Genomic DNA, 14,195 nt, shown 5'->3' with positions numbered 1-14,195 from the left:
TGTTGTCAATAGTCCAGGCAAGGGATTTGATAGCTTAGGCCAGAGAAAAAAGGGCTTGGTTCTGAAAGAATACTGGAAGAGGTGCTGGTAGGAGTCACTCATGAGGCGGCCTCAAAGGGCAGGCCAAGTAACGTCTTCATCAAGGGTGACAGTACTTTTCTCTGTGGCTCTCCCCTTTCCTTCCAGCACTCGCCCCTGACTTCAGGCTGAATCCTGTGAGGCGTCTGATCCCTGCAGCCCGCGGGGGAGAGATTGTTATCCCCTGCCAGCCCCGGGCAGCTCCAAAGGCCGTGGTGCTCTGGAGCAAAGGCACGGAGATTTTGGTCAACAGCAGCAGGTACCACCCACACCCCACCCTGCACAGTTCCTGCTCCTCCTCGTTAGGAGGCTAATTCCCCTCCTGTGACAACCGTCCCTGAGTTGGGCACATCTGCTTTGTTCTTGCCACAGAGTGACTGTAACTCCAGATGGCACCTTGGTCATAAGAAACATCAGTCGGTCAGATGAAGGCAAATACACCTGCTTTGCTGAGAACTTCATGGGCAAAGCCAATAGCACTGGAATCCTGTCTGTGCGAGGTGAGGGCTGCCATGTGGGTAGGCCGGGGGCTCAGCCTCCGCAGGGTACTGTCCTCCCCATCATCCTGCTCCTGGGTCCCACATTGCTCCTAGTCTGGTGTCAAGGCCACCCCCGGATTCAGTTTCACTTGGGACCACCCCCTGGCCACCATCGAGACTCCGGTCATGCTTCCCTGCCTGCCACACACTCATGCAGTCCTGGGCAGTTGGGACATGTGGGTCACACCGCCTCTTCTCTTTGCTGGACCTTAGGACAGAGCCTCTCAGCCGGCCCTGCGGCCCCTGCCTGTGCCCGTTTCCTCCCCCATCCACCCAGGGGCCTTGTTTTACTTGGCAGATGCAACCAAGATCACCCTAGCCCCCTCGAGTGCTGACATCAACTTGGGTGACAACCTGACCCTCCAGTGCCATGCCTCCCACGACCCCACCATGGACCTCACCTTCACCTGGACCCTGGACGACTTCCCCATCGACTTTGATAAGCCCGGAGGGCACTACCGGAGAACCAATGTGGTAAGGCCTACGGCCAGAGCCCCATGGCTTCTCCCTCTTTCCAGAGAGACAGGGGCCCCAGGATGTCCTTAGCCATCCCCACCTTTAAGTCCCCCCTAGCCTCAGCATCCCCATTCCCTCAGGCCCACGCATGGCAAACTCATCCTTGGATGAATAGCCGTCCTTCCTGGATTCCACCCAGTGACCATGCATATAGGAGAGGGTTAGGGACAAACCTGGAATTGTGGGCAGCCACCAAGACACTCCCACTACTGTTCTTTTTGGCCTGCCCCCTAGGGCAAATGACATTATTAACGTGGACAGTCATTGACAGTCTCCTGAAACAAACTTTGTTGTTTAGTCCCCAGTGGTTCTAAGTGATGAGTCATGATTCCTCCCATTGAACAGACAGGAAAACTGAGATCCAGCGGGGTCCATGGATGTCACGGAGTAGGGGACTCCCAAGCTCTGCCTCATGTCTCATAGCCTGCTTCACTGGTCAGGGCCGGTGCTCTGACCTGCCGCCCCTAACTGTCCCCATGTGCAGAAGGAGACCATTGGGGATCTGACCATCCTGAATGCCCAGCTGCGCCATGGGGGGAAGTACACGTGCATGGCCCAGACGGTGGTGGACAGCGCATCCAAGAAGGCCACAGTCCTGGTCCGAGGTGAGGGGTTTCCCACCTCTACCCCTACCGCAACTCCCTTAAAGCCCAGCTGGGCTGTTCTGACCTGCTCGCCCCATCTCCCCTCCCCTCCCTCAAAGCTGTGGGGAAGGGCTTCTGGCGGAACTCCTGTGAGCTGGATATATCCTGCGGTTCTTCACAGGACCTAAATGATCAGGACATTTTTCTTCCAAAGCCAAAGTTTAAAAAATCCACTCCTAAACACAGCCCAAGACAGGAGTGCTTTACTGAGCCCTGAAGTTTTCAAAGCCTAGTGCTGGGAAATCTATGCACCTCTCCATGTGACAGCCTCTGTGAGCCCCCCAGCCTTGAGACACATCACTCCACCCTCCAACTGGCACCCGCCCCAACTGCCCACATCCCTTGCCGGCGCTCCCTCCTGGGTGTGTGTTCACTGCGCCCTCTGCTGACCTGTCTTGGTACTGTACCAGCTCAAGCCTGGCTGGGAGGAGGCTGGCTCAAATTGGAAGCTGCCCAGTTCTGACCCACTGTGCTCTGACCTCTTGGTGCAGGTCCGCCAGGTCCCCCAGGAGGTGTGGTGGTGAGGGACATTGGCGACACCACCATCCAGCTCAGCTGGAGCCGTGGCTTCGACAACCACAGTCCCATCGCTAAGTACACCCTGCAAGCTCGCACTCCACCTGCAGGGAAGTGGAAGCAGGTTCGGACCAGTAAGTGTGACCCCACCCAGGTCAGCGCTGATAAGGCTTGGCTGGGTGTAGGAGGTAGAAAGAGTCAAGGGTTGGGGATCAGGGGTCTGAGGGCCAGGGCTGTGCCTGGAGCTTCAAAGAGAGCTTTGCCCTCTGCCAGCAGACAGCATGCAGGCAGGCAGGAAGACAGTCACATAGGAAGCAGGACAGTCGGGAAAGAGTTAGAAGAGGAGGCGCTTGGTCTATGCCCTTGAAGAATTGGTAGGATTGTTACTGGAGCAATGAAAATATTCGTAGGGGCGTGGGGGTGCACACAGCAGTAGCAGAGGTACCAAGATAGGGAAACTGAGTAGTTTTTCAATAATTTCTGAAAAAGGTACTGAGTGCTTAGTATATGGCAAGTACTGAAGTGTGGGCTGGGTAGATAAGTGGTGATTCAGGCCAGTGCCTGCCCTCTGCATCCAGATGAATAAGCAAATGCTGGAACATGGACTCCCTGGTGCCTTGCAGATCCTGCAAACATCGAGGGCAATGCCGAGACTGCACAGGTGCTGGGCCTCACCCCCTGGATGGACTACGAGTTCCGGGTCATAGCCAGCAACATTCTGGGCACTGGGGAGCCTAGTGGGCCCTCCAGCAAAATCCGGACCAAGGAAGCAGGTGAGAGTCCTGTGTGTCCCAGAGAACTATCATCAGGGCAGAGACCCTGGCACCACTTATAGGAAGTGCCACGCCAGCCGCAGTTATGCTGAGTTCCAACCCTGCTCATAGGCTTCAGACTCTCACAAAACAGATGAGGACAGAACACCAAGTTGGAACCAGGCCCACTGCATGGACAAACCATCTAGTCTAAACTCCTCATTTAAAAACTGATCAACCTTACAACTGCATGCAAATCTATAAGTTCTTTAAGTTTAACTTTTAAAAGTGGAAAAACCAAAGTTCGGAGAAGGAAAGAGTCACATTGACATAGCTTGGACTTGAACCCAGGACCACGGGGTGGTAGACAGATGTCCTCCTGGAAAAGTATGCACTACAGAAATCAGTTAATGCTGGCCAGGCAAGGTAGTTCACGCTTGTAATCCCAGCACTTTGGGAGGCGGAGGAGGGCAGATCACCTGAGGTCAGGAGTTCGAGACCAGCCTGGCCAACATAGTGAAACCCCATCCCTACTAAAAATACAAAAATTAGCCAGGTGTGGTGACACACACCTGTAAATCCCAGCTACTCGGGAGGCTGAAGCAGGAGAATGGCTTGAACTCGGGAGGTGGAGGCTGCAGTGAGCCGAGATCGTGCCACTGCACTCCAGCCTGGGCAACAGAGCGAGACTCCATCTCAAACAAAAAAGAAAGAAAAAAGAAATCAGATGATGTAAAAGATGTGTGTGTGTGTGTGTGTGTGTGTGTGTGTGTGTATGTGTGTTCTGTGCAAGGGGCTAGGGAAGCAGCCAGTGTCTCCAAGCCCTTTAGGTGATTTCTCTGGGAGCAGATGGAATGAATAACCTGCCCACAACCCTCAGCAAAAAGCATGTGGGTGTCAGAACTTGAGAGGAAGGAGGGGGAGAAGAGAATCCAGGAGAGAGCGGGGGAGGAACAGGCTCCAGTCAGCATCTGCTGAGAGGCTCCTGCCCATCTCCAAGCCATTCGCAGGGGAAGGCCTGGAATGAGAGCCCTGGGATCCTGGGACCAGGGGCATAGATTCAGGACCCTGCCTTCCCTCCTCTCACCCGCCCAGACCTATTGCACTGGATGTGTAGTGAGGGTCCATCTTCTTGTCTCCCTGAAACATGTTCTCCTACATGCCCCAAACTAATTCTCCAGGCCTCTTTTCCAGAAACACTCAACATTTTTAGCTGGTACCTCTCCTGAGTAAGAAATTCCAAAGGGAACACTTTCTTTGATTGATCCTGAACTTCTTGGAGGGTCAAATGTGGAGAAGGGAGGGGACTCCTTTATTCTATTAATAGTATCCCAGGAGCTGAGGAGCGCAAAGACAGCTGTGAGGCAAAGGAAACATGACGGGCTTTAAAATCAGAAGGACTGAGATCAGATTCCACCTGTGTCATGTATTAGCTGTGTGACCTTAGGCAAGTCGATTAACTACTCTGGGCCTCAGTCTTTCCACCATGAAAAGGGCAATAATAACACTCACCTCACAGGATCAAATGGCCAATGTGTTTAGGTGCCTCTTGCAAATTACAGGGCCCTAAACTATTGTCATCAGAAGCAAGTGAAAAATCTCCAGCTGCTGGATTCTCTGCGAAAATATTTTGACCCCCAGCCAAGTTACTCTCTGCTAAGCTACAGGAGCTGATGAAATAAATTCTTGTTTTAATATCAGCCTTGTTTAATACTAAGAGACAATTAGGAGATTAAATCTGCAATAAAAAGAAAAATAGTAATATATCACCCTGGAGCCCAAAAGTAGTTTGTTTTGTTTGTTTGTTTGCATTAACTGCAGTTTTGGGTTATTTATTCCCCTTATTTTAAAGCAAACGAGAGTTGGTCTCTGTGATTTAGTTTAAGTTGATGGAGTAAGGAGGACAATGATCGTGTGTGCATCATCCGCTCTGTGCTAACCATCGTCCTGTTTAATTTCATTCTCATTACGGCCTCTGAGAGAAACATGATTATCTCCATGGAGAAGAGAATCAGAGGCGCAGAAAGGTTAAGTAACTTGCCCAGGGAAACACAGCTAGTAATGGCAGAGGTGGGATTTGACTGCCTGACCCCAGAGCCTATGTTCAGAGGGACCATTGGAGGACAAATCCAGGGCCCAGTTGAAGGGGTTCCCCATCTTACGATGCTCCGCAGGCACAGGCTCAGGGCTTTCCTTTCTTCCCTGCTCATTAACAAGCCGTATCGGTGTCTCTTGGCGCTTGACAGCCCCCTCGGTGGCACCCTCAGGACTCAGCGGAGGAGGTGGAGCCCCCGGAGAGCTCATCGTCAACTGGACGGTAAGCCGGAAGAGTCAGATGTCCTCCTCCCCGCTGACTCCTCTCCTGCTTGAGCAGTTGCAGAAAGAACCACTGCACAGTTCTGACTCAAACGAGGACAACTTCCTGTCCCCCTCCCACGCACCCGCTGCCCCTTACGCAAATCCACGCTGCAGGCGCAGGCGTCCAGGGCCGCCACTCTTGGCAGAGGTTGGGTGGGGCCAGGGAACGGGCAGGGACACGGGCCGCGGATCCTCGCCCATGCCACGCTCTTGCCCCTCAGCCCATGTCACGGGAGTACCAGAACGGAGACGGCTTCGGCTACCTGCTGTCCTTCCGCAGGCAGGGCAGCACTCACTGGCAGACCGCCCGGGTGCCCGGCGCCGATGCCCAGTACTTCGTCTACAGCAACGAGAGCGTCCGGCCCTACACACCCTTTGAGGTCAAAATCCGCAGCTACAACCGCCGCGGGGAGGGGCCGGAGAGCCTCACTGCACTCGTGTACTCCGCGGAGGAAGGTGGGCTGCCCCCGGGCCCACTGCTCGTCCCTACCCCAGCCACTTGTCCACAGGAGTGTGGGGTGGGAGGACGCTACTCATCTCCCAGCTCAGTTCCATAGGAGGAGGTTGAGAGGACACTTGGGTTCCACACCACTGGCCTCATTTCCAGCTCTTGCTACCTTGTCTCCCTTCGGGGTTAGGAAAAGGGAGGCTCTCTGGGAAGAGAAGTGGGCCCTGGAGCATTGCTTGGGGGGCTCCCACTCGGCCTTCATCCTGAGCCCTGGGCTTTCCTCCAAAATCTTAAGCAAAGGCAATCCTGGTTGGGGGGTGCCCCAGGAGGGTCCTGGGAATCCAAACCCATTCTGTATTGGTCCCCAGAGCCCAGGGTGGCCCCTACCAAGGTCTGGGCCAAAGGGGTCTCATCCTCAGAGATGAACGTGACCTGGGAACCCGTGCAGCAGGACATGAATGGTATCCTCCTGGGGTATGAGGTGAGCACCAACCTGTGGCTTGGGAGAGGAAGGGGTGCTGGGGCTTCAAAGCCAGGTGGGAACAACTTGCAGCTTACTAGTCATTCCTCCTGGTGTCCCTGGTTCACTGACATGGCAAACTGAGCATCCAGTCTATGCAGCACTGTGGATGCAAATTTCACTAAGACCCCAGGGCAGGCCAGGCGCGGTGGCTTGTGCCTGTAATCCCAGCACTTTGGGAGGCTGAGGCAGTGGATCTCTTGATGTCAGGAGTTTGAGACCAGTCTGGCCAACATGGTGAAACCCTGCCTCTACTAAAAATACAAAAATTAGCTGGGTGTGGTGGCCCATGCCTGTAATCCCAGCTACTCAGGAGGCTGAGGCAGGAGAATCACTTGAGTTCAGGAGGCAGAGGTCTAGTGAGCTGAGATTGCGCCACTGCACTCCAGCCTGGGCGACAGAGTGGGACTCCATCTAAAAAATAAATAAATAAATAAAATAAATTTTAAAAACCATGGCTTATGCCCACTGGGGAAGACAGACCCTGGAGGCAGCCTTAAAGTAAATGCTTGGCTAGAGCCAGCACTGGAAGCTGGGAGGGTAGAAGGAGTGGGTTCTGGGAAGGGGCATGGCCTGCCCCTTTCATGCCAGAGCCCATTCAGACTGCCCTATCCAGGGCTGCACAGAGAACAGCCTGAGCCACTCTATGGACAGTTGAACATCCTGTCTCGGGGGAACTTGGGGCCCAGCAGTCTGGCCTGAGTACTGGGTCCACTGAGAACTCCACACAGGGGTACCTGTGGAGCAAATGGAAAGTGAGAGGAAGAAAGAGGGAGAGAAAGAAGAAAAAGCAAGAAAGAATCATCAGGCTGGGCCTACTAGTGATAGCACAAGTTCATTCCAGTACAGTACTCTAGATTTCAGCACAATAGCTTAGGCAAGCCACAATGTGGAGATAATTCCAAACTCTGCCCTTGATTTGAAAGCATGTTTAGCAGGTCTTCATGCTATGATTACCATGAAAATGGGTTTGCATGTATTAGGCAGCCTTCAGAAGCTTGCTTGGGGCCGGGGGACTACTTTGCAGTACAAATAAGCATTTTCTAGCCCTTAGCAGAGTGCCCTCAGTAGCCCCCCAAGTTATTGAAATGAGATGGGTTCCAGCAGGCCATTGCTAGGTTGAGCCTGTGCCACTGGCTCCCTGTCTGGCCCATGTCTTGAGCACCTTCCTTGAACTAGGCACCAACAGACAGCAGGGACTCACACCCACACGGCCCTGCTCTCTGGGTGCTCATGATCTAGTGTCCAGGTTCTGAGGCCTGAGTCTGGGTCACAAGGACCAGGATGAGCAAGACAGGAACAGAATATGGGGGGCTGGGGCAGCCCTGAGATCCTGGGCTTGACTACTACCCCTTGGGTACCCCCGCCTCCTTCAGATCCGCTACTGGAAAGCTGGGGACAAAGAAGCAGCCGCGGACCGAGTGAGGACAGCAGGGCTGGACACCAGTGCCCGAGTCAGCGGCCTGCACCCCAACACCAAGTACCATGTGACTGTGAGGGCCTACAACCGGGCTGGCACTGGGCCTGCCAGCCCTTCTGCCAATGCCACAACCATGAAACCCCGTGAGTCTCTCTGCCTGGGGTGGGGGTAGGGGAATATGTTTGTGGGTGGGTGCCTCTGGGATCACTCTTTCCCCAGTGGTAAGACAAATGCTCTAGCCCACCAGCTCTGGGCTGGCCAGAAATTAGACAGCGAGCCTAATGGAAATAAGAGAATGGAATTCATGACCTCTGAAGCATCTCACACTTCTCCAACCTTTGGATTTTCATGGGCTTTGTTTCGTGGGCATGGGTGACAGAATGTGCTGGGTGTAACTGCTAGAGGCAAACATCCAGAGAAGGGCTGGCTAAAGGTGAGGGGGTGCGGGGTGCCAGGGAAACGTTTGGACATCTCTCCAATTCTTCCTCTGTGGCAGCTCCGCAGCGACCTCCTGGCAACATCTCCTGGACTTTCTCAAGCTCCAGTCTTAGCATTAAGTGGGATCCTGTGGCCCCTTTCCGAAATGAGTCTGCAGTCACCGGCTATAAGGTGAGGAAGGGATCAGCTAGGCCCAGAATGGGAAGGAACAGCTCCTCTGTGTTTCCAGTGAACATAAGCAGCAACAATTTATAACAAGAGGCATCTGAGTGAGACATAAGCAAAGGATTTGTGACTGTGAGAATGAAATTCATGAACGATTCTCTCAGTAACTCGCAGTAGGAACTATAAAAACAGGGGCAGATGGTGTCACCGCAGAAAGGCAGAGTTCACAGGGGCAGTGATGGACTATGAGGATGGAGTATGGGGGTTCTCCTAGCTTCAGGAGTCTACAGAAACAGTTCAGTGGCCTGCAAGCTTTCCTCCCACCAATGAGGAGCTTTGTCAATGGGGAGGAGGGGTGAGGAGGCTGGACCGCAAGGGCCCAGAACCATCGGGGCTCCTCCCAGTACCTAAAGCTGGGGAGGACTAAACGATCAGCCCTGGTGTCAGGAAACTCCACCTGGAAACCTCCTTCCCACAGATGCTGTACCAGAATGACTTACACCTGACTCCCACACTCCACCTCACCAGCAAGAACTGGATAGAAATCCCAGTGCCTGAAGACATTGGCCATGCCCTGGTACAAATTCGGACCACAGGGCCTGGAGGGGATGGGATCCCTGCAGAAGTCCACATCGTGAGGAATGGAGGTGCTGCCCCTCCCCTGCCCTTATCCCCTCGAGAGGACCAGGGTCCACCCAGATGCCTGAGGGGATCATTCCCACCCAGGCCAACTCCAGTCTCGACCCGCAAGGGAAAGTGGAAGGCAGGGAGGAACCAAGTGCAAAGTAGTCCTAGAATTGCTCCCACCACCTTTCTACCCACCCTGCAAACCATCCCCGAGGGCCAGGGAAGGGAGCAGGGTGCAGGGGGAGGCTGAAAAGCAACCAGCAAAAGCAAAGGGTCTACAAAACACTGTAGGAGTCACGCTGAAAAGAACACCCAGCCGTCCGCTCCCAGGCCTGCAGCTGGCCCTGTGAGGTCTCCTTAGGAAAGGTCTCAATCTTGCCACAAGGGTGGGGCTAGGGTAGTCCCTGGCCCAGCTGACTCAGCTTGTGCTGGTTTCAGGCACAAGCATGATGGTGGAGAACCTGGCAGTCCGCCCAGCACCACACCCTGGCGCCATCGTTTCCCACTCCGTGGCGATGCTCATCCTCATAGGCTCCCTGGAGCTCTGATCCTGGCACCCCTCCCTCTGCACCGCAGCTGGACACCACCTCCGATGGACACAGCCGGCCGGCCCCTTCCTGCTGCCAAGGTGGCCTGACACTGTGCCAGAGAGTGGCTGGTTTTAAATACCTACTTTAAAACAGTGCCCTTTTTGTAGGAGGTAGGATATTTTATATTCTGCCACAGGATAGAGCCCACGCAAGGATTTTCTTTAAATCGAGAGGCACCAGACAGTAACTTCCATGATGACACTGATGCCTATACCTGAGCTCTAGGCTGCCCAGAGGGAAGGAACAGGCCCATAGGAAGAAGGGGGTTTAAAAACGTGTCTTCAACTCAGCAGAGATGGCACTCTGGGACCCTATATGGACTCCGCACTTGAGAGCAGTCCTAGGCCCAGCGGGAACACCAGACATGAACAGGCTGAAGAACTGGGGCGAAGTACACACCTCACCGTCCTTCAGTCTAAGGAGAAGGGCAAGCCCTGGGACCAAGAACTCTCCTACCTTCTCCCTCGAGCAGCGGCAAGGACCCTGACGCTGTCCCTGATGATTCCCTAGGGGCTCCCGCCTGCCCAAGCGGCTGAGAACGAGCGCCCCGATGCCTGAGGCTGGGAGCCTGAGCCCCTTCAGCTTTGAGGGGGTGATACTGCTTGGAGTGGGAGCTAAAAAGAGTTGAGAGGCCAGGGCCTTTGGTGGAAAGCGGCACCAGCCTTGGTCTGAGATAGTCACAACCCAGGTGACGTTGCCTTCTCAGCCAACACTGCCAACCTGACCCTGTCATCCCCAGATTAACAGCGCCACTTCAGGTGGCTAGGTGACTAAAGGGCTTGTCTTGGTGGGGTCTCCCACCCCTCCGAGACCCATCCTGCACAGTCCCTCCAGGGTTTGGGCAGGAGATGGCCAATCATGCGCCCACCTCTCCCTCCAGCGCTGCCTGCAGTCAGCTCGGCTTCCCCGACCTGCAGCCCCAGACTCTGCTCTCCCAGAACTGACTCACTCCTGCCTGGGAGGGGAATGCAGCATTCATGCTATGTGTCCTGGAATTGGGAGGTTTCTGGGAAGGGCAGAGGATAAACGTGGCCCTGCCTGCTCCCAGGTATACCTAGGACCACCTGGCCAGATCCGCTCCCAGATGGCCTTGGACTGCTTGCATTTCCCCAGAGCAAAAGGGGTTAATAAATGGGCCATCCTTTCCTGAGCTCTGGGTATACCACCAGTCATGGAATGTCAGAGCTGGAAGAGGCCTTAGAGCTCAGTTTCTTCAAGTCCCTCATTTTACAGATGAGGAAATGGAGGTGGTCCAGAGAGGGTCTGGGATTCCCAAGGTCACACAGCCCAGAAGAGATGGGGCTGGGTTAAGAACTCGAGTCTCCCACCTTTCTGTTCAAGACTGTTTGTCTACCCAGAGGAAGGAGGCACTGCTGAATGGCTATGGCCTGGCTAAAAAGGTGGTTAGAGTCAGTAGGGTATGAAAATTCTACTTCAAGGGGTTCGGATTGGTGATCATGGGGACTCGCATGGCTGGGTTCCAGTCCAAGGTGTGGGCAGAGCTTCTACTGAACTTCAACATGCAGTGCTGACTTGAAGCTCCCTGTCCCCCTCGCTCTTGCCCCAAGAAAAGAGGCCAAAGCAAGAGCAGATTCCCTAGGCAAGAGCAGCAGCACAACCAGGAAACCCCAAAGCCCGTTCTCCGACAGGTGGCCCTTCACGGGGGGCAGCGGGACAGGCATCTTGAAGGGCATATGTCCTCGGAAGCTCCGAGCCTGTTTTCTGTAGTTTACAGTTAGAGCTCTATTTTGTTATGGTTTTTTAAACTTTTAAGTCCTGCTCTATTTTCCTGGGCAGGTTTATGTTGATGTTTACCCACTACAATTTTTTAAAAATACAAGCTCACATGCCTTTTCCCTGCCACCACCAAACCCCCACTGCACCCTACCCACCCACCCACCCCCCGCCCAGGTCAGCTTTCCTGGAGCTGGCTAATCAGAGCCTCCTTACCTCTTCCCCACCCTTACAAGCAAGGGTGCTAGGAGCTCAGCTATATGACCATTCTCCCTGACAGGGAGTCCAAACTTGGCCTAGCATCCCTCCTGGCTCCCCTCTGGCCATGACTTGGCCTGTGCCTGGTTCTCTATCAGAAAGGGGATGCTGAACAAAACGTCCTTCTAAGTTTTATCCAATTCCTTCCTCATTGCCTCGGTCTGCATCAGGGGAAGCAGGGGATAGGTGTCCAGTTGCTGGGCCGAGGGAGGAGCTGGTTTGGCACAGGACCTAACCAGTGAAGCTGGAGGCTACGGCCCCTAAACTTGCTTGAGGCCAACAATACTTATTCACAACTAAGTACTTTAATGCTAATGAGGTCCACTAAAAAGGGGAGGAAGGCAGACCTCCTGGGAGACCCACGAAGGGTTTTTAAACAGGGAAAACTGAGCCCCAGGAAAACCTAACCACTGTGCAGGCAGAATTTGTTTGGGGGATAGAACCGACAATAAAATAGATGTTCCTGCAGCCTGAGATTTCAGGTAGAGGACTAAGGTTTAATAATACAATAGGTGACCTGAGGACATGCAAGTTTGTAAAATGCAACAGCCTCCTGCTAGAGTGACTTATACATGAGCTTGCTTGCGGAAGACTAGATGAGATGCTTCTCAGAGTCCCCTCCTGCCCAGGGGTTCTCTGATTTTCATGTTCTCTGCCCAGATGGGCTGGGGGAGTTGACAGTGTGCTTATTTTCACTGTGATCATGAGACCACGGTTCTGGGTTATCTCCTCTCACACATCAAGCCCCAGAGGAGGCAGCAAGAGGAACAGCCACGAACAAGTACTTTACCCCACAGCTTAGTGGCCAGTAAACACCTTGGGGACTAGGGACAGGAACAACCTGTAAGCACCTCTTCAGGGCCCAGGGAGACAAGTGCCCTCTATTCTGCATACATTTGGGCTCCCCTTACAGAGCCCTTTGCCCTGGCTCCGTGGTCCTTGTTGCTCTAACAGTCCAGATGTACACCCAGCCTCAGGGGGAAGGCAGCTCTCTCCAGACGGAGTCTCAGGGGCCAGCAAGATCAGGTTATCTGCTTTTGTTCAGGGCAGCAAATGATACAGATGGTGCCAGGGAGTGGCAAGGCCATGGGGGTAGGTGGGGGGTGTCTTTTTCTTTTCATAAAGTAACAACAGATGAGACTGAGGTTAGACATCAGAAAAAAAACCTCTGGAATGACCTTCCTCATTCCAGGAGGCCCTGCAATAAGGAAGACGCTTCTTTTTGAGGGACTTTTGAGGAATTTTGGCAGCTGTTGACATGGGGTCTAGGATAAGGTGAAGCTGTGACCAGAGGCGTAGGAGATGCTCCAAGTGTTCATCCAGAGATGAGACTCTTAGAATCAAAGTGTTCAGCCCAGGAAGTCTTGGAGATCCCACCTGCTGTGGCCCCGCACCTTAGGGGAAGCCATTAAGGGGGTTCATCCAGGAATTCTGGTTATAGCCCAGTGCTTACCCAGCCTCTTTAGGGCAGCCCCCAGGGCCAGCCAGCCTGTACTCTGGGCAAGAGCCCAAAATGGCTAAGAATGTTTGACTCCCTTAATCTCTTCCCCAGCTACACAGGAATCTTTTCTCTGCCTGGTCTCAGAACGGGACTGCCAACCGGCTCGTCGGTCGGAGACGCAGTATCCTCAAACCTGTGGCCACTGGCAGGACAGTGGTGCTCTATCTCCCTGGGTGAGACCTACCTACCCTAGGCTTCCTCCTGGATGTGATGGGGGTTGCCAGAGAGGCTCTTAGCATAAAAGGGATTAGATGGGCATTTTTCTATGTGCCTCCAAAAAGCTCCATGGAAACAGGCACCTGGTAGCTGTGGGACACCCGTGGACTTGTGTATATGGCCATAGGCTTTGGGAAGACAGGACATAAAGGAAAATGAGAGAAACAAAATGGGTCAGATAGCTTTGGCCAGAGCCCCAGGCAGCCTTTGGGGTCTATGACACTTAGTGGCCTTAGATGGGATACATCTTGCCTCAGCCCCAAGATTCCTCCAACTTACCCATCCCATCCAGGGCCTGCACAGCTTAGAGAGGCTCAGCTTGGCAAATGCTAGGGCTTCATCAGACCACTGACTTGACTCAGTGTTTGTTAAAATTGAACCACTCCCACTGGCCTACTATTTCTCTCTTGTATTTCTTGTAATGGTAGTTATTTATTGATTCTGGTAGCAGGCAGTTCTTAAATAAAGATGGTTTCTCAACCTGTTGGGGCAGCTGGCACAAGCTGTGGGTGTTTTTATCATCAGGCTAAAGCATACCTCCTTGTCCTGTTCTGTCACTCCAGAGGCTTTTATCCAAGAATTTCTTTCACCCCTCACACAGTGAAATATAACAAAGTTACAACATACAGTCTATATTACTTCATTCAGTCCTAGGAGGGGGGAAAAATTAGGCCAAGATCTCAAGGCAGGTCCAAGCAGAACAAGCAGGCATTTGGCTAGCATCAGTTGGCTTTACCTAATACAGTGGCAGTAAACAATGCTTATGAGATGGTACTGCTTCAAGGTTCCCTCATTTTTAAGACATCTCTGAGGTGTTGACTCAATGGTCCCAAAGGAAAGCCTCCCTGCAGAGATACATCTGGTGAGAACGAGGC

At 53.4% G+C, this 14,195-nt stretch overlaps 1 protein-coding gene across 1 annotated transcript in view; it reads left to right on the top strand.

Annotated features, from left to right (window-relative positions):
- The window catches only part of CNTN2 (contactin 2 (axonal)), a 34,485-nt gene extending 20,675 nt beyond the window's left edge, over nucleotides 1-13,810 (top strand). Inside the window, exons 11-23 of the mRNA XM_011957759.1 lie at nucleotides 187-337; nucleotides 451-578; nucleotides 916-1,091; nucleotides 1,618-1,738; nucleotides 2,269-2,427; nucleotides 2,917-3,066; nucleotides 5,292-5,362; nucleotides 5,625-5,859; nucleotides 6,220-6,332; nucleotides 7,748-7,934; nucleotides 8,288-8,400; nucleotides 8,873-9,041; nucleotides 9,460-13,810. Of these exons, the coding sequence (XP_011813149.1) occupies nucleotides 187-337; nucleotides 451-578; nucleotides 916-1,091; nucleotides 1,618-1,738; nucleotides 2,269-2,427; nucleotides 2,917-3,066; nucleotides 5,292-5,362; nucleotides 5,625-5,859; nucleotides 6,220-6,332; nucleotides 7,748-7,934; nucleotides 8,288-8,400; nucleotides 8,873-9,041; nucleotides 9,460-9,569 (1,883 nt within the window). The 3' untranslated portion in view covers nucleotides 9,570-13,810. The remainder of the gene's footprint in view (nucleotides 1-186; nucleotides 338-450; nucleotides 579-915; nucleotides 1,092-1,617; nucleotides 1,739-2,268; nucleotides 2,428-2,916; nucleotides 3,067-5,291; nucleotides 5,363-5,624; nucleotides 5,860-6,219; nucleotides 6,333-7,747; nucleotides 7,935-8,287; nucleotides 8,401-8,872; nucleotides 9,042-9,459) is intronic.
- Nucleotides 13,811-14,195: the final 385 nt, after the last annotated feature.

The sequence above is a fragment of the Colobus angolensis genome, unplaced genomic scaffold (genome assembly GCF_000951035.1).
Source record: "Colobus angolensis palliatus isolate OR3802 unplaced genomic scaffold, Cang.pa_1.0 Scaffold449, whole genome shotgun sequence".
NCBI classification, from domain to species: domain Eukaryota; kingdom Metazoa; phylum Chordata; class Mammalia; order Primates; family Cercopithecidae; genus Colobus; species Colobus angolensis.
Note: the sequence above shows the minus strand (reverse complement) of the source record. Positions and strands in the feature narration are given on the sequence as shown.